Here is a 19,070-nt window from a genome sequence, read left to right as displayed (position 1 = left end):
GAAAACAGACAAAAACTCTTTGTTTCCTATAGGCACTCCTGCAATCAGAATTCCAATATATTGATTTTTAATTCATCAATTTTAGTTGTTTCTTTAAAAAAGTCTTTCGACTAGTCCATAAATTAATAATTTCTAAATTTTGACTGCAAAAACCAAAGATATTTTGGGTTTTCGTAGTCGTATGTTTCTTACTCAAATAATAACCTATAATATTTTCAATAAAAAAATTCCTTTATATGTCTAGAATGGTAATATCAATAAAAAGGCAAAACAGTCATACAAACCTTCCTTCTCGGTCCAGCCTAAAAAATATTTAACGAAAAACAGCTGATCTTTGACTTTTACACTTTTATTGAGTGTTGCTAGCATGAACAGGTGATGTAAGCAGTGTTACAAAATCCAAAGAAAATTCATGAAAATAACTGAAAAACATAAACTATAGTGATCAAAATCTGTTGGTGCTAGACATTCATTGCTCCTTACTATCATAAGAATAACAAGGACTAGAAAAAAAGAAGACCAGGGATCACAACACAGTCTATGAAGGACTGGGTACAACCTATTAGAAATCTAACCTATCAAAACCTAACCTAAAAACAGAATTTTGTAACTTTGTTACAGGATCTATTCCTAACATTTGGAGCCACTTCTATATTCTCACACTGTTTAACATATTTTCCGTTTTAGTCCAGGCACTTGAAGCAAATTTTAAATTGGTTTCCAGAAATTAACGGTCAGTCCTTTGACCAGTATTTTGCTAGCCTATATTCTAGAAAACTAAAGTAATTTAGATCTCTTCCTAGTATTTGAAGCCACTTCTTTTATATTCACTCGACTCCGACTTTGTTTGATTTATTTTCTGTTTATTCCGGGTACTTGAGCAAATTTTAAATTGATTTCTAGGAAATTAAAGTCGTTCGTTATATGTTCCAGACTGTTATTAATTATTCCTTCATGGCAGTTGAAACCATGACTTATTTCTTCCAGGAATTTAATATAATTTTTTATATCTTTCAGGTTTTTGTATCTTGTGTGCATTTTAATTGATTTTATTCAAATTATTTTCTTCCAGGCATTAAAAATAACTCCTTAATTTTTTTAGTCTTTCTAACATAGATTCTAGAAACTTAAAGCCATTTAGGTATCTTTCCGGTATTTGGAGCTATTATATTCTATAGTCTATATATTCTATAGACATTTTGAATTTTAAAAGTAATTTTTTTGTATTTTCCATGCATGTCATTTTAATCAATCCCTAATATGCAGGTTCTCTTTAGAAACCTTTTCAACTTCTTTTCCGCTCCTTCTCATCATTTATTTAATCATTGTTGTCTGGAACTGCTTGTAAGATCCTCATGTGGATCTGATCTTATTGATTTCAGCTATCTTCTTGTTCTCACTTCTACTTGTTGTTTTTGCTGCTTCTCTTGGTATGAATGAACTTTTTCTTATTGTACCTGTTCTTCCTTTTTATTTTTTTCTTTCCTGATTTCATTAGCATTCTATATTGTCACTCTGGATATTTTTTCAGCAGAACTCTTATGAGTTTTTTTTTGTTCTTGTTACTTGTTTTCTTATTCCTTGTAGTTTTCCTTGATTCCATTCCTTTCTGTCCTGTTCTTCACGTTTCTTTTTCTGTTCTTCGAGCAAAGCGATTGCTTCTTTTAGCGTTAAACTTGACTCTCCTTGTATTGTTTTCTTCTAGATTTCAATTTGGCTTCATGAGGCATAGACAAAACATATTTTACAAATTGTCCGAAATATATTAGAAACTACGCATATTCGAACGACCTCCTGAAATGAGGTGCCATTTTTGTGCGAACACCCCCCGTATAAACACAATCCCATTAAAAAAAAACAAAATTTCTTCCCAACAATACATCTCACCTACAAATTTGTAACCTTGACATTGACTTGGCATCGAAACATCAAAAACATTAAAACCAAAATTGACATATCCGTGACAGTCCGACAAACATTATGAACGGCGACTCTCCTGAATTCGCGGACTTCATACAGTCACTGAGCGAATTTATATTTGGCCAGAGGGAACTCATAAGTAGGAAATTTTCTTTTACAATATCTTTGAATGGAAGAAACTTATATGTATATTTTTTCGATGCACGACAGCTACAGATGAGCCGCCGTCCCCTCAAGAGGCCACACAGGCTTTATCGGCGAGCGGGGGGCCCTCGGGACCAGGACCGGACTCCGAAAGCGACGACAGCGAAGTGGGGCGTCTGCAGGCGCTGCTTGAGGCCAGGGGCCTTCCGCCACATTTGTTTGGGGCGCTCGGTCCCAGGGTGCAACATCTCATCCACAGGACCAATTTGGGATCCAATAACTGTAAGTATGGGGTGTAATAATTAGTAACATAATGTTATAATCTTATTAGGATTTCTTATAGTTGTTTGTTTGGTAGGTCTATTATTATTTTTTTTTTATGGCTTTGTCAAATATAGAAACAAATCAAAGCAATTCTTGCCGCTTTTGGGGCGTATCATGTCGTTTTGAACCTGTACCTAAAAATCTCAACGTTATTCCGAAATGTGGACAGGTTTGGTCCAGTTAAACAAATCAAATCACAAAAACCAGTTGTAGTCATTGTTCTAAATAAAGTTTGAAATGCGTTTGGTGTCTTTCATTGAAGAGTATAAAAATCACTTTAAATGTTTTGAAGAATTTAATATGAGAACCGAACATGGCGACTTTTTTCCGAGATTTAACTGTAAACGCGATTGAAAAAAATGGGGAGTCTTCTATCAATTTTTTGACGAAAAAAAGCAAACGGAAAAAATCCATAGAAACATGAAGAGGTTAGTTTTTTTTCTAATTTTGCACTTATCTTACAAATTTGACTTGCAAACTACGTAAAACTAAAACAGTTTTTTTTATTTACGTTTATTATCGATACACGATGAACACACAATGCTGATCTGTAGTGGGACCAAGCGAATACCTCGAACTCTCCAAACAGCCCGAATTTTCCGCCCAAAATGTTTATTTCACACTATAAGAGAAATGTTGTTTTCAAAGAAAACTGATTTAAAAAAATACCGTTTATACTTGAAATCTACTTTCTAAGGTGAACATAAATCGAAAATTTGCGATTTTTTTAGGAAAAATATCAATATTTTGTCCTAGTATTTAGTTTTTCAAAATCATTCAATTTCCAACTAATAGGAAGAAAAATCTTATGATCTAAGAACTAATAATATTGTATTTTGCATTAGAGACCATCCTGGCAGTATGTTTTAAACTCACTAATTATAACAAAAAAATTTATATTGAAGGTAATACAGATGAAGTGGAAAATATTTTTTATCTACTGAACTCATTAAAGAAGCAGATTAATCAAATCTATATATCTATATCTGTAGTAAGATATATGTCCAAAAATAAAGCACTTATTCAAATATATAATTATGGAATCTTGATAAGGCAAAATAATATTATGGCAATAATTCCCAATAGCAGACAAATGTCAATGAAGTCTTTTTTATACCATGTCAAAAACATAAAAAATGTTGTTAAAAAATGGTTGTTAGAACAAAACATTTGTCTACCTAATTTTATTAAATTTCATTAAAAACAGTATTGAGAAAAAAGTGTGTCATAAAGTCATTTAAATTAAATTAAAATCTGTCACATCCAAAAACCTTCTTAATAAAATGTTAATACATAAAACTATTTAAGTTACATAGTTGTAAAACATTATAGAATATGTATTTGATTTATATTATTAGAAGCATGCATGTAAACATAGAGAGAGAGCATGTGCTCCATTGTGTACTGTTTTTATGAAAAAGTATTTATGCCGTGTGTCTACATAAGTCACTACAACATATTCATGCAATGGAACAATCTCTTCCTAAAATTGCCCAAATTTTAACGTCAAAACTTGCGACCAGTATGCATTCAAAACAAATGTGTGCTGTGGAATTTACCGAAATAAAATAATTCGATCTCTTTGTTTTCATGAATCTCTTTTTAGAGAATGAATCAGAAGATTTTCTTGACATCATTTCCCTGCTTACACGTGAACAATTATGGTTCCAAGAGGATGATGCTCCATGCCACAGTAGGTTAGATGTAAGGCAATACCTTGAAAAAATTGCTTTAGTAAAAGAGTTATACATCGGTTTTCGGAAATTGTTTGGCCACCTCGCTCTCCAGATTTGACGTCACTCGATTTTTTCTTACGGGGTTATTCAAAACAAAATTTATATCTTCAAAGGCCATTTACAAATATTGATCGTCTGGAAAGAATTATTACAGAATCCGTCAGGAGTATTACTCCAGTTATGATGAGAATAGAAAACTTTTGTGATAGAACCTGTATTGAAAGAGAAAGCGGATATATTGAGGCATTAGCGAATTGAAGGGGCTAGTAATGTTTGTAAATTATTACAACAATTAATTATTACGGTTTTATTCATTTAAATGCATCTTTAAATAGTGACAAGACAGACATTAAGTAATTGAAGTGTATAAGTGTTCGGTAAAAATTAAGTGACTAGTTTTTATGTTTGAAGTACCAGGATATAATTGCGTATTTGAACATCGTTTTTAGTTCTAACCAATTTCACTTTATAACAATTTTCGGTATTGTCAAAAATAAAGGTACTCTTGAGCGAAAGTTCGAAATTCACATTTTTTAACAAACCTTATCCGACTAACAAAATTTGATATTTTATTATTGCATTTTAGGTTTTGGAACATGCAGAACTCTTTATAAAGAATAACTCTTTTTCCTAAAACTAATAATATAAAAGTTTCTCATATGCTGCTAACTTAGAGACACACTCTACAGTCAGTCAAAATGAAACTCGTACACCTAAGGTTTCTTTTACATTCTGTACAAATAACGTGCAAAATATTTCCAACTATATATATCTGCAATCAGCATAAAATGTTAAAGTTGTTGAGCAAAAATATGCAAAGAATGCATGCTGAGCATAAAAAAGTATAAGAGATAAGAAAATGTTATGGTCAAAATGAAACCCGTACATCATATTTACTTTACAATAACATTAATATTATTTATAGTTAGCACTTGGTATTAAGAGCATCTGTTACTTTTAACACTCCTGTGTAATTTTTAATTGAGTTTAATTAATTTTTTGTCCTTCTTTTACCATATGGGGCGTCAGCGTGAACAAACAAGCGTTGTAGAATGCAAATTAATTATACAGCATTGGAAAGATGGAAAATCATTGCGACAAATTTCCAAAATGGTTTGTAGGCCGCACTCTACCGTGCAAGAAGTTGTGGATCGTTATAAAAGTGAAAATAGAATATCAAATAAAGTAATGAAAAGCCCTCGAAAAATGTTTAATTCGTACGACGAACGTTGGATCCTCAGGAAAGTTGCAAAAGAAATTAAGAAATATTTACGAAAAACAGTTAATCCTCAAACAGTCAGAAATTTTATAAAAAAAATAATATTCATAGTAGAGTGGCTCGAAGAAAACCTTGGATCAGTAAGGTAAATAAAATCAAGAGGTTAAGCTTTGCTGAAGAACACAGAGACAAAGATTTTTTATTTTGGAAGGACGTAATTTTTACAGATGAGAGTAAATTTTGTATTTTCGGATCAGATGGACAACGGGTGTGGAGAAAGCCCAATGAATCTCTCAAAGAACAAAATCTACGAGCCACAGTAAAGCACGGAGGTGGTGCAGTCATGGTCTGGGGGTGTATGTCAGCTGCAGGTCCTGGAAATCTACATTTTATAGAGGGTATAATAGATCAGAACATGTATTTGGACATACTTAAGCAGAATTTGAAGGCAAGCGCCCGAAAAGTCCGAATTGAAAAAAAATTTAAATTTTACCAGGACAATGATCCAAAGCATAAGGCACAGAAAGTAAAGAATTGGTTGCTCCATAACTGTCCAAAAGTACTTGAAACTCCACCGCAAAATCCAGATATTAATGTCATTGAAAACTTATGGTCACATTTGAAAGTTGCTATAAGAAACCATGAAATTTCAAACAAAGAGCAATTAAAAGTAGTGATTCAAGAAGAATGGTCTAAAATATCACCCGAATATTGTGAAAAATTGGTGCGATCAATGCCCAATCGTTTGGCAGATGTTATAAAAAATAAAGGACTACCAACAAAATATTAATCTCTTTTTTATGTTTTTTTTCCTGTATATTTTTAATGGTGTACGAGTTTCATTTTGAGTTGTAAAATCGAATGTAAATTTAATTTTTTCATTTTTCTTAAAACTTCTTCTTTTTTTTTTTCTTTGTGAAAAATATATTTTTACTTTTATTTTGTCCTTCAAAGGCCATCATATAAAATGTATATATATTTTTTTATGTAAGTAAAAAATATATTTTTGTAAACAAATAAATAAAATGTAAGGGGTGTACGAGTTTCATTTTGACTGACTGTATATGTAACTTTTTGATATTGACCATTTTTTTTCTTTCTAATTAATTTTTAACTAGCCACCCAGCAGACAACTATTACAGTTTTTTTTTTGAGTTTTCTTCTTTTGCTTCATAAAATAATAATTGTAATTTTTAGACTTCGTGCCTTTACACATTTAAACTAAAAAACTATTCCTTGACAAGTATTCTTTCCAGCAGTAGCAAGAGCTCAAGCCCTCATTCCCGGTCTTCAAGCGAACGGCGACGAAGGCCAGCAACTTCAAGCGGTGATAGAGATGTGCCAACTTTTAGTCATGGGAAACGAGGAGATTTTAACTGGGTTTCCCGTTAAACAAGTGGTGCCTGCCCTCGTTAATCTTTTGCAAATGGAACATAACTTTGATATTGTAAGTAGAAGTTTTTAACGATTGATTTGATTGATTAAGTCTTTATTTCTAGCAACAAAATTTAAAATACTGAAGAAACTAATCAAATTTATTAAAACAAAATTTACAGTATCGCAAAAACGTTTAAATGAAATTGGTTAGTTGATTCGCCCGATTAGAACACGTAATCAGATCTACAAATAACTCTTATCATATCGCTGAATACATGAATTTGTAGCTGGAGAACTTATCATTTATTTGAATTTACGACACACTCAACAGAAACTAAAACAAATTTCTTAAATACCGTTAGATCCAGATGATGATCCCTATAAACAGAAGAACCCAGTACCAAATATTCTAACCTAATTTTACCTCTACACAAAAAGGGTGATAATTATAGGCCAATTGCCTTATTATCTATGTTTTCGAAAAATCTTATAAAAAACAATTTATCGCATTTCTTGATATTTTTAACATTTTGTCATGCCTTTATTTCAGGGCTGGATTCTCCACTACAGATGCTATAATCTTCTTTTTTACCTCTTATTTTATACAATTTTGATTTAAAATTGAAATCTGATGGTATTTTCTTTGATTTTACTAAAGCGTTTGATACTGTAAACCACAGTAAGAGGCTGTGCTACATAGATGGCTTCAATCATATTTGTCATATTGAATCCAGACTGACTGACTTTTTTTTTGTAAATCTGAGAGCAAATAGACGTGTAACATTTTCTAACTGGGTAGAGAACTGTCCTTGATTCAATTCTGTTTCTGATTTTTATTAATGCTGATTTGCTACTGATACGTTGACAATTGTCTCAGGACTACCAGTCTTTTCATATGCGAGCTAGAAACTGCATAACTGATCTTTCTTAGTAGTGTCAAGAAAATGGAATTTGTATTAACAGTTTAAAGACCTGTTTTATCCTTTTCATGTATGTTCCAGTTGTCCAAGATAGAAGCTCAGTGAGGGATTAAATACCATTAATAAATAAAACTCATCTAAATTTTTGGTGATTATCATTGACACGAATTTGTCCGGGAATGAGTAGGTGAACTTAGTATACGTGGCAGATCAGCTCGTAGTAATTATGTAAATTTTCAGCTTAGAGATTTTGTAGATACTTACACCTTAAAAAATGTTATTATGCTGCGGTACATTCTGCTTTGGTCTATGGTTTGTTTGCTTGGGATAATTCCTGCACAATTGAAAGGGTTTGATCTGTCAAAGACGTCATGATCCTTTAGAAAGAAAAAAAGTCCTACTAATTTTATTTAAGTAAGAAAATGAGTAATGTATCTCATATGTTTTTTTTTAATGTGTTTTTGGATTACCACTGATTTTTAAGGTAATTAATTAGTTTTCTTAACTACTTTTTTTTTCAAATCTCGTCTATTAATGAACGAACTAGCTAATAGTTTTTTTTGTTTATAAACTATATGTTTTTTATTACTCAAACTATATGTTTTTTATTACTCTTATAAGTCTCTAATTCTTTCAACTGCGTTGTCTTTTTGGTATTTATATTCGAACAAATGCTGTAATTCTTGCCTATTTTTAAGGAAAGGACTTCTCCGTATTTTGTTATGCAAATCCATGTCTTTATTTTAGTGCCTGAGAAAGCTGGCATTAATCCGGTGAAACGTCGCACTAAATTAACAATATTTTATTACTACTCCTAAGTTCCGACAAACTCTGCCATTTTTCAAAGAAGTTAATTTGATTTGAGGAGACGAAAATTACTATAATATTTAATAAATCCACAAGCTTTTTTAGGTTTGGAGTTATTAATCATTACAGATCTTGAATGCAGACAAATGAGTGAAAGGAATGAAAATCCTTTTACAAATTTATACCAGGTACAGGATGACCTTATGCTTATATCTTGAGGATTTTAAACCTACTACCAAACCATCTTAAAAGTGCTAAAAGTCTTGTACTTTTAATTAAAATTCTTTTTTTTTTGTAATTTTAATGCTAATATAATTTTAAGATTTTTTTTTTGTCGAACATTCTATAATTATCATTCAATTGACAATTTCGATGCATTAATTATATTAGTAGAAATGAGAGATTTATCGTGACCTCAGTTTGTATTAAGTTTTTTTGCTTTATTGAATTTAGGTCGAAATAAAAGACTCTTAGATGTTCAAAACTTATTTTATATATTTCTTGACGTTTACAAATATTTTCTTAACGTTTTGATTTCTATGAGATGATCCTCAGGACTTTACAAAGGATTTAAGTTACACATAATATGTTATTACATCTATAATACAGTGCTAATTAACGCTGATATTACTTTATAAAAAATAATAAATAAAATGTACAATACTCGCATATAAAATATATCATCTGCGTTAAAAAAAAAAAACACGTCGTAACTTGATCCCGTGTTTCTACTTTTAAATAATTTTTGTACAAATATAATGGCTTATACTAAAAAGGCTACACTTATTGGCATCCCTAAATGCCTTTTTAAATAGTGTGTTTTTTTTTAGTTCGAGCCTAAAAAGAGTGCAAAACAGGTGCAGACTTTTGTGAAGTTTCATCGAACTGTGTATATTATTGCAGACAATTTTTTCAACATCATGAAAGTTTTAAGGAGATTTCCGTTATTTTTCGATATTTTACTGATACAATAATTTCCTTGCTTTTTTGCAATCTAGATGAACCACGCTTGTCGCGCTTTGACATACATGATGGAAGCTTTACCCAGATCTTCGGCAGTGGTGGTGGATGCCGTTCCGGTTTTTTTGGAAAAATTACAAGTTATCCAGTGCATGGATGTCGCTGAGCAATCTTTAACCGCCCTGGATATGTTGTCCAGGAAACACTCCAAGTCTATATTACAAGCGGTAAGATCGTACAATTATTATTTGTTAACTAAGTTTATATTCGTATTAAAACCGTGCATTGCAATTATTTCCAGGTTGTTTTTCACCCGTTAGATTTTTATAAATACTTTTGTATAGCCTATTTAAATATGTTTTATTTTATTCGTGGCTTCAACAAAACAAAGGTAAGAACACAAAGTCACGGTCTCATCAAATCCATATAATTTTTTCAAAGCTACACGTGTTTCACTCCTATCGGAGCATCATCAGGCCTAAAAAACACATTAAGATATTTTTCACAAAAAGAACGCTTACAAATTATGATAAAACTCATTACCTAGACCTACACAGATCACATTACAACTAACAACAAAAGAAAAGCTAGGTTAAGTTAACAATTCCCACCATAGATAAAAATGTATGCTTAAAAAATAAAAAAGTAAAAATGTAAAATGTCACCAGTGGGGAACGATCCAGCAACCTTTAGATTCAAAAGTCCAGTTTTTTTGCTTTTTGAGCACTCATGCAAAATATCCGCTCCCTGAGTTAAAGAAAAACCATGTGAGGAGGCCAATAAATGATTTGCAAACGCCGATTTAGTTTCAATCATGTCAGTATCCCTGTACCTGTCCACCAAACTTGTATGTTCCTTTATTCTAGTGGAAATTTTTCTCCCCGATTGCCCTATGTAAATGGCTTTACAGTCTTTACATCTTAATGAATATACCCCTGATTTTGAAAACTTAACCTACTAACAACTAACTTTGTTAACTTAACCTAGCTTTTCTTTTGTTGTTAGTTGTAATGTGATCTGTGTAGGTCTAGGTAATGAGTTTTATTATAATTTATAAGCGCTCTTTTTTGTAAAAAATATCTTAATGTATTTTTTAGGCCTGATGATGCTCCGATAGGAGCAAAACACGTGTAGCTTTGAAAAAGTTATATGGATTTGATGAGACCGTGACTTTTTGTTCTTACCTTTGTTTTGTTTTCGTTTGGTCTCTTAGAGAGAAATGGATGATACGTTTCTACGTGACTTCAACAGCCTCTTACTTTGGATACTGACTCAATTATCTGCTGTTTAACCCATTTAATTTTTATAAGAAATGTCTTGTTTTCACTTAAATTATACTATAAAAAGAAGTGCGCAATAAGCCATTATTAAAACGCCGAAAAGACGAACCGTATTCTATTTAACTCATCTTTTCCATTCCAGAAAGGAGTATCGGCCTGCTTAACCTACTTGGATTTCTTTCCTATAAATGCCCAAAGAAACGCTTTTTCCGTCACGGCCAATTGTTGCCTTAACCTCACATCCGAAGAGTTCCAATACGTTCAGGTACGTCAAACCTATTTCAATCAACTTTTTTAAACCCTTAAGACCCTTTCAGGACTCTTTACCGTTGCTTGCCTCAAGACTAACCCAACAAGACAAAAAGTGCGTCGAGTGCATTTGTTTGGCCTTTTCACGACTGGTAGATAGTTTTCAATTGGAACCGACCAGACTACAAGAGATCGCCAGTCCGGAACTCTTGACTAATATGCAACAATTGCTGGTCGTCACTCCGCCCATTATCAGTACCGGTACTTTTATAACGGTATTGCGAATGTTGTCGGTGATGTGCGCCAATTGTCCCGATCTCGCTTTGACGCTCCTAAAGCAAAATATCGCGGAAACCCTTTTGTATTTGTTAACCGGGTCGGCGGAAGTGAGTCAGGATAATATCGATCTTGTCCAAAGACAGCCTCAGGAATTGTTTGAGATTACTTGCTTAATAGGGGAACTGATGCCCAAATTACCTACAGGTACGTGATGGAAATGTGGCGACAATTGTGGTTTTTATGGAAATTTGTTGGTTTTAGATGGGATATTTTCGGTGGATGCTTTACTGGAGAGACAAACGACGATTGCTAAAGATCAGCCGGTGTGGCAATGGCGAGATGATCGCGGTTGGTGGCATTCTTACGGTGCAGTTGATAGTAGGATTATTGAGGCGGCGCATCAAACGGGCGACGATGAAGTTAGTTTAAACACTTTAGGTAAGGGAATAGATATATTCTTCACTGTTTAATTTATCAAATAATAGTGTCATCATCATTAAATAAAAAGAAACAATAATACTGATTATATTAACAATTCTGTCGAGTAATTATTTTTTATTTTAATTAAATTTAATAGACGTTTAGTTAAAATTTCGGAGTCTTAGGTTTCAATTTTTATCAATTGAAAGTCACAAAATCTTGTCCCATTTATTAATTTATTTATTTATTCAATCTGACGACAACACCATTTTTACAATATGTATTATTAAATTATATCATTTTTACATTAAGAGGGCAGAATACATATAAAGTCTTAATTAAGTAGAATCTTAATTAATCAATTCTTAATAAGAATACAAATCACAAATAATTGGGTTACGGAAATAAAAATTAGTTTTGTTGCTTTACTTTTGGACAATACTGTATACATCGGGTAAAGTCATTATAATTTATTAAACTTATTTCTCGTGTTCTCCTTATAACCCAATTCTTATATGTAGCATAATAGAAGGTTACAAAAGCGAATGCCAAGAAGATTTTTAGAAAATTACTGGCCAAACAATAATTAATATGACTTTCCCAAGATGACATTGAATTATTTCATATTATTTTTAGCAAGATCAGAGAAAAATAAATGTATTTTGTCTTTTGCTTATTAAGTACTAAAACTTTCCAATAAACCACTATTAGTAATTTTTAATTGTGTACTTAAAGTGTTTCTTTTTACGAAATGTCTATAGATGGTGCTGTTATCTGCAGGGACGGTGAAAGTAGCAAAAAATAATAAAATTAAAAACAAATTTGTGTAACAAAATTGCTATTTACACGGAAATTATAATTAATAAATTTAAAACTTATTTCAAATTTTAATAATCCAGAAGACTGTAAAACAGTGAATATTCCCGTTGCCAGGGCCTAGGTTTGACAGAATTTACATTAATAGAAAAAAAAATATTAAATTACACAGGTCTCTATAGCTTACATTAAATTTAAATACATTTTAAGTCGTGACAAAGTTCTTTTATTGTTTTTGCTTCCACTGCTGTCTTTGGTGAATTATTGTAACACTGTTACATTTTAGTATTTTTTTCGTGAATCACTTGCACTTCTTACATTGTAGGAATGTTAGTTTTCCATCTGATTTAAGCTTCAGTTTGTTATTACTTTTTTGTGCCTTATAGAGTACACAAATTTAATTTGTCCAAAAGACCTGAACTTTCCGAAGTCCCCTAGTTTTGTTATTTTATATACATCTTCAATTGGAGTAAAGTCGTTTAATAAAATAGTTTTTACTACTTTATTTTGTGTTCTTTGCTTTCATTTTGTTTATTTCGTTGAATGTTCGGAAGATTTTACCAGCACAGTAGTATTTGTTAAGGCAGGCCGCACACCTACGATACAAATGTTGCGCCACAAATGCTTTTCCACAAATGTATCGGACAGTATTTAACGCGCGCGTGTTATTTAATTTGGATCCACACACCTAAGATGAATTTGCTACCAAACGGCATTTGAAGCCACACCGCATTTGTGTTTACTCCCCGGATAATCAGCCTGTCCGATATTTGTTGCGGCGTGTCGTGTCACGTTTTGAAATAAAAATGAAGGACGATATTACACAAACCATTTTATTTATTCAGGAAGTAGAGAAATCTTATATGACCACACTTTGCAGGTAACATTCTATAGTAAGCTTGAAATTCATCATGATGATTTAATAATTGCTTTAATACTTCAAAATTTCCCTTTTTGGAACAACCATTATTATAGAGATGAACCCAGTAACAACGTTTCCTTCGGTTTTGACTTAATAATTGCCACATCATAAAATCATCGTCATCAGAAGACGACGATATAGCTACAAATGCGGAACAGAACTAAGCCCTGATGTGCGTGCTTGTACCGCATTTGTGGCAAATGTACAAAATGTTGAACGAAATTATGTCGAAAGACAAATGTGGCGCCACATTTGTAACTTAGGTGTGCGGCCGTCTTAAGTTTAATTCTAAAAAATATTTATACTGTTGTACTTTTTAAGTCTTTGTACAATATTGAACAAATTTATATCATTTTGTTTTTCTGTTTCGTAATCATTTTAAACAGTTTTATTTGTATTTACCATTGATTATATGCATCAGGAGATTATTTCCCACTTTCATAATAAATCTAACCCTTTTAGAAAACTTTCGCATTAGGTAGTCTGCGAGGGCATTCAGATTTAAGTTTGCAACTAGAATAGTTGCGAAATATTTAATTTCTTTCTCACAATTAATAATTTCAGCATTTCTTAGAGAATACACAGAATTTTGATTTTCCCGCATTTAAACTGAACTTATTTTCACAAACCCAATTAAATACATTATGAAGTTCATTTGCATTTCTTACTCTATACACTATTGCAATATCTGGGAACAAAACAACTTCGCACTTTTTAAACTCTAACCATATCATTTATATATTATAGAAATAATATAGGCCTCATAACAGTTCCCTATGGCACCCCACAATTAACGTAATTAGACTCGGACATACAATTTTTGAACATAACGTGCTGGACTTTATTACACAAATAAATCGTACTCAACTCCCGAAAGTTCAAGTTAACTTATTCAGATTTGTCTATCAATATTTCCGAAAGCTCTTTTATGTAAATATATAAAAATAACGGGATCACAGTCTATAGCTTTGAGAAAATCGTCAGAAATATTAGCAATTTTCCAACTCACAGGAGTCATCCCCGATATTTTTTAATTTTTAAGAATTTCTTTCCCTTTTAACTTAGGTGGCAATAAAGAATTGTTTCATCTAAAAGTTACCTGGGGTATATTTTGTACAATTTCTTCCACACTGTCAGTAAAATATTTATAAAATCTATATGCTTTTTCTTGGACTATTTATGATTTAACTTTAATTTGCTCGGATAGACTTTCCTTTTTATTTATTCTATTCTGATTTTATTTACAATAAAGTTTCTTTTTACCTTATATTCGTCCCAGATATTTTTATATTTACTGATTATAGCTCTCTTTTTCTAAAATTTTTGAAAATGTATTCAGGACTAAAATTGCTCTATAATTGTTGAGTTCCGTAATAAACATATTTGTTGTATATAGGTGATATTTCAGCACATTTTATTGATTGGTAATAGTTTTTTTTTAATGAATTTCCCATTTTAGGTAGGATATATACAATTGACTTCCACTTGATGCAGCAAATAAACGAGGACACGGGCACCTCGAGGCCGGTCCAAAGACTTTGCACCCCGTCTAGTAATAAATCGAACTCGTCCGAACCCGCTCAGTCAACGAGTCGCCCGAGTTCGGCCAGTCGTGACGCCCGAGTCGCCTGTTTAAGGGAAGAACGGGGATTAGCGGCCGCGTTTATTCGATCCCTATTTTCGGTATTGTACGAGGTGTATTCCTCTAGTGCCGGTCCGGCAGTAAGATGTAAATGCCTAAAAGCGTTACTTCGTATGGTTTATTATGCCAGTCCGGAATTGTTGAGGGACGTGTTAAAGAACCAGGTGGTTAGCAGTCATATTGCCGGTATGATGGCCTCTAGTGACTTGAGGATCGTCGTGGGGGCCCTGCAGATGGCCGATATTTTAATGAATAAGTTGCCTGAGAATTTTGGAGTGAATTTCAGGTAAATATTCGTCTTTTTTTGTGCAATTTTGATTTAATATCGAATTTATTTACGCGATAAAACTATGAATTGGAAAGAGATGTTGGGATGTCAGTAAAAATACACGTTACTTAATCAGGATACCTTTTTTTTATAGATTTAATTAATTTTTTCTTAGCTATAAATTTTTTAAATACTGATATCAAAAATCTAATTAATAAATATGCACCATTGCAGTTCAAAAAATTACCTACTAAATTAAGTAATAATGCTCATAAAATATTTAAAGTATAAAATTGGAAGTTGTATGAATTCAAAAATTCTTAATTTCTAATTGTATTACAATATACAGGGTGTTTTTTTCATATTGCGAAAATATTTAGGGACGTGTCCTTGGACCAAATCAAGCAAAAAAGTTCCTATGAACATATGTCCTAAACGTCTTAGATTTTACACTACAGGGCGGTAAAGTTGAATGAAAAAAACTTTTTAATGGTTTTTAATTTTTTATGCAAAAACCATACATCGGGTGAAAAATTACCTAGAGACCAGATATGCTCTAAAAGAAATAAAGAATTCAAAAATTTACGAAGACACATATAATACGGACTCTTTTTTGTCATAGCTAGACGGTGTATTGGGTGTAACATTTACTGTTTTTGTGTTATATGTATGGAACATTTACAATTTTAAATCCTCTCTGAGATTGGAAGAAGTAAATCAATGATTCCATTATATAAAGTACATATACAGTTATAAAGCATTGATTTCACTTACCATACCTTAAAATGGATTCAAAATACATTATTTTTCATGTACTTTCTCGTGTACCTACCCCACGATTAGTAGGTACTATTACAGACTGAGTTAAGCTTTTTAAAAGATTGGATATATGATCAGATCAAGCGAAAAATTCATTGATGTGCAGACCTAGAAAGTTGGTCTTTTTTTCCACATTTACTTCCTCATTAAGAACAAGCAAGCTAGTGGCTTTCTGTATTCTTGATAATCTTGTGCAAAACATTATTATGTTGGTCTTTTCTTTATTCAGGATGAGTTTATTTGTAAACCAACTATTTGCTTTTCTCAATAAAGTGTCTTCTTTGCTTACAACCCCTTTGAAGTTTATCCTCCCTACTGTTAAATTTGTGTTATCTGCATAACATGTAATATTTTTTGTTTGACCATCTGCTGTAAAGAAAAGATCATTGACCAAAGTTATTAATAAAATAGCAGTCATAGGCCTTTCACAGATCCAAGAAAAATCCTAGCACCAAATTATTTTTAACTTTTTTAAAATGGCTTTTGTAAATTAAAAAATAGCTGCCTAAGTAGATTTATTTAAAGTGTAGTCATGCTGGTGTGGGTTCAATAAATTGCACTGATTGGAATTGCAAGTTCAAAAATTTTCGAAAAACTCGGTAGTAGGCTTATTGTTTTGTTGATTGGAGTTACTACCGTAGTATAAGAAATTTTAATCAACATGCAATTATCCGCGAAAAGAATGCTTACTTTGAAAGTTTATCAGAAACACAGGATCAACGATTTTGGAAGACTGTAAAAAAATATTTTACATAACAATAATTTTAAAATTCCTTCTAATTTAAATGTTTGCTATTTTGCTCATTGTAAAAATTTACCTGATAGCACTTCAAGTGACATCATTCATTTTTATCAGAATAATATAACGCTAACAATATTAACAATAAGCTAAGTTTTAGGTTAATGGATGAATCAACTCTCTAGTGAAACTAATGAATTTAATCAGTACCAACTGTCTTGGAGAAAATGATCTTTTTATAACAGATTTAACGTCATGTTTACCTTTTTGCAAAAAATCGCTTTTGAATATCATTAATACGTCTATTTTGGAAAATGCATTTTCTTACTTGTGTAAAAAAGCCATAATCAAGGCACTAGCTAAAGTTTCTGATCCTAAGGAGCTTAAAGATTTACGGCCTATTAGTACTTTACCGCTTATTTCCAAAATAATCTAGTTTACAAGAAATTTTGGAAAAACATTTATTATCAGATAATGGAATTTTATTATTCCATTGAGTCCGAGTTTCGTAACCAGTATCTTCTAGACTGTAGTAAAGCATTTGATACATTGAAACATAGGTGTGACTTCAACAGTATGTTGATGATTCAGAACTGTATGCTGCATTTTATCTCAATTCCTTATCTCTTCCTCTTTTTTTATATAACATTTCTAAATATGCTGAAAATCACAATCTAAAATTGAATGCTAATAAATCATGTGCTCTTTTTTTATTTAATTTTAGATTGTGATTGATCTCGAAGTAGCAAAGAATAACCACACTCTAAAAATCCAATATTCAAATATATCAGTAGTGGATGAAGCCAAAAATTTAGGATTGATGACACACCACTATATATTTTAATCGCTATAGAATAGACCAACATCGTACAACCGCGTATCATTTAGTCACCAGAATCATTTACCTGCTTATGCAAAAAATTACACTTTTTATAGATTTAAAAAATATATTAAAAAGTTTTTTTTTTGAATTTCGCATCAATACAATAACACATGATATTTATTCATCGTTCCTTTATTTGTATTGTGTGTATTGTTGATATTTCTGTTTTGTTTATCGTTGTGGGTGATTTGAATTAAATTGTATATCCTGAAGTAATTTTTTTTTCATGTAACTCACATTAGTTTGACTCCTCGTTCTGCTCCTTCTTTTTGCGTGTTTTTTTTTTTGATGGGAAAAAAGTAAATATATAATGTATTTAAATTAAAATATATTTTCTAAAGGTGCATTCCATAAGTCCTTTTTTATATATAGTGCGTTTATGTATCGGTTCTATTAAAATCGAGATGCTAGATACCTATTTGCTAGGAAATTAATATGGTAATTTAGTAAGTTTTGAATTCTGATTTTTTTTTTAATTTGTTATTTCTCGTTTTGTGTTGTGCCAGGAGATTGCGAACTACGTCCTTGCTATTACAGTTTAAATACTGAAGCATTTTCTATTATGTTTTTTAAACAGGAGAGAAGGTGTTTTGCACCAAATCAACCGTTTAGCCGACCCGGAAGTCCCTTTGGGAGTAAGCCCTCCTCAATCATCCGGTTGCAGCTCCGCGCTCATAAATAACATCGAATCTCAACCGAGTACCTCGCAACCTGGAAACACTCCTAATTACAGCAGTACCTCGGCTAGTTCCAGTAATTTTAACGTTACCGCTAACGGATCTGCTACAACTGTAAGACTTAATTTTGCCGACTTGAATCAGTTGAAACTAATTACGTTTTTGGTGGTTTTTAGCCGTCACTTTTGAGCGCTACTACCGATTTCTTCAGTTCAACGCCGAATAACGTGCAATCTCTGCAGGACAGCGACGTACGCGCCCAAAGTCCCGCGTTACGGATTAGTGACGTTTTGAAACGGAAAAGGACGACTGGCAAACGAACCGGCTCTAAGACCAGACAAGAGGATTTACCGTTATCACCGTCACTTATGCAGGACTTTTTCAGTAAAGCTGCTTCGCTTACTAATTCGTGTAATGCCTCCTCTACACCGGCTGGAACGCAACGATCTAGGTAAGAAATGAAAGAAGTTATTTTATCATAACGTGCTTTCAAACGTCTAGCCAGAATTTATCATTTATAATTCCTGCGTATGCCTACCTAACACTGTATTTAGTTATGTCATTTAGTTTATGTTTAACTGCTGACTTTGTTGGTTAACTTCAAGTATGTTTCTTAATTTTTATCATGTATACAGAGTGTCCCATAAATAATGGTAAATAATTTAACAG

General features: G+C 32.0%; 1 protein-coding gene across 8 annotated transcripts in view; it reads left to right on the top strand.

Annotated features, from left to right (window-relative positions):
• The window catches only part of LOC126735770 (E3 ubiquitin-protein ligase TRIP12), an 87,031-nt gene that overhangs the window by 33,650 nt on the left and 34,311 nt on the right, over nt 1-19,070 (top strand). For 5 of the 8 annotated variants that reach the window (XM_050439873.1, XM_050439874.1, XM_050439869.1 and 2 more), the window contains 9 exons: nt 2,131-2,346; nt 6,588-6,790; nt 9,446-9,634; nt 10,830-10,952; nt 11,005-11,419; nt 11,477-11,653; nt 14,833-15,301; nt 18,302-18,515; nt 18,578-18,852. In XM_050439873.1, the coding sequence (XP_050295830.1) occupies nt 2,131-2,346; nt 6,588-6,790; nt 9,446-9,634; nt 10,830-10,952; nt 11,005-11,419; nt 11,477-11,653; nt 14,833-15,301; nt 18,302-18,515; nt 18,578-18,852 (2,281 nt within the window). Of the gene's footprint in view, nt 1-1,893; nt 2,060-2,130; nt 2,347-6,587; nt 6,791-9,445; nt 9,635-10,829; nt 10,953-11,004; nt 11,420-11,476; nt 11,654-14,832; nt 15,302-18,301; nt 18,516-18,577; nt 18,853-19,070 lie in introns of those variants that run through there. The other 3 variants (XM_050439875.1, XM_050439871.1, XM_050439870.1) reach the window with 3 other exon arrangements.

The sequence above is a fragment of the Anthonomus grandis genome, chromosome 4, assembly GCF_022605725.1.
Source record: "Anthonomus grandis grandis chromosome 4, icAntGran1.3, whole genome shotgun sequence".
Taxonomy (NCBI): domain Eukaryota; kingdom Metazoa; phylum Arthropoda; class Insecta; order Coleoptera; family Curculionidae; genus Anthonomus; species Anthonomus grandis.
Note: the sequence above shows the minus strand (reverse complement) of the source record. Positions and strands in the feature narration are given on the sequence as shown.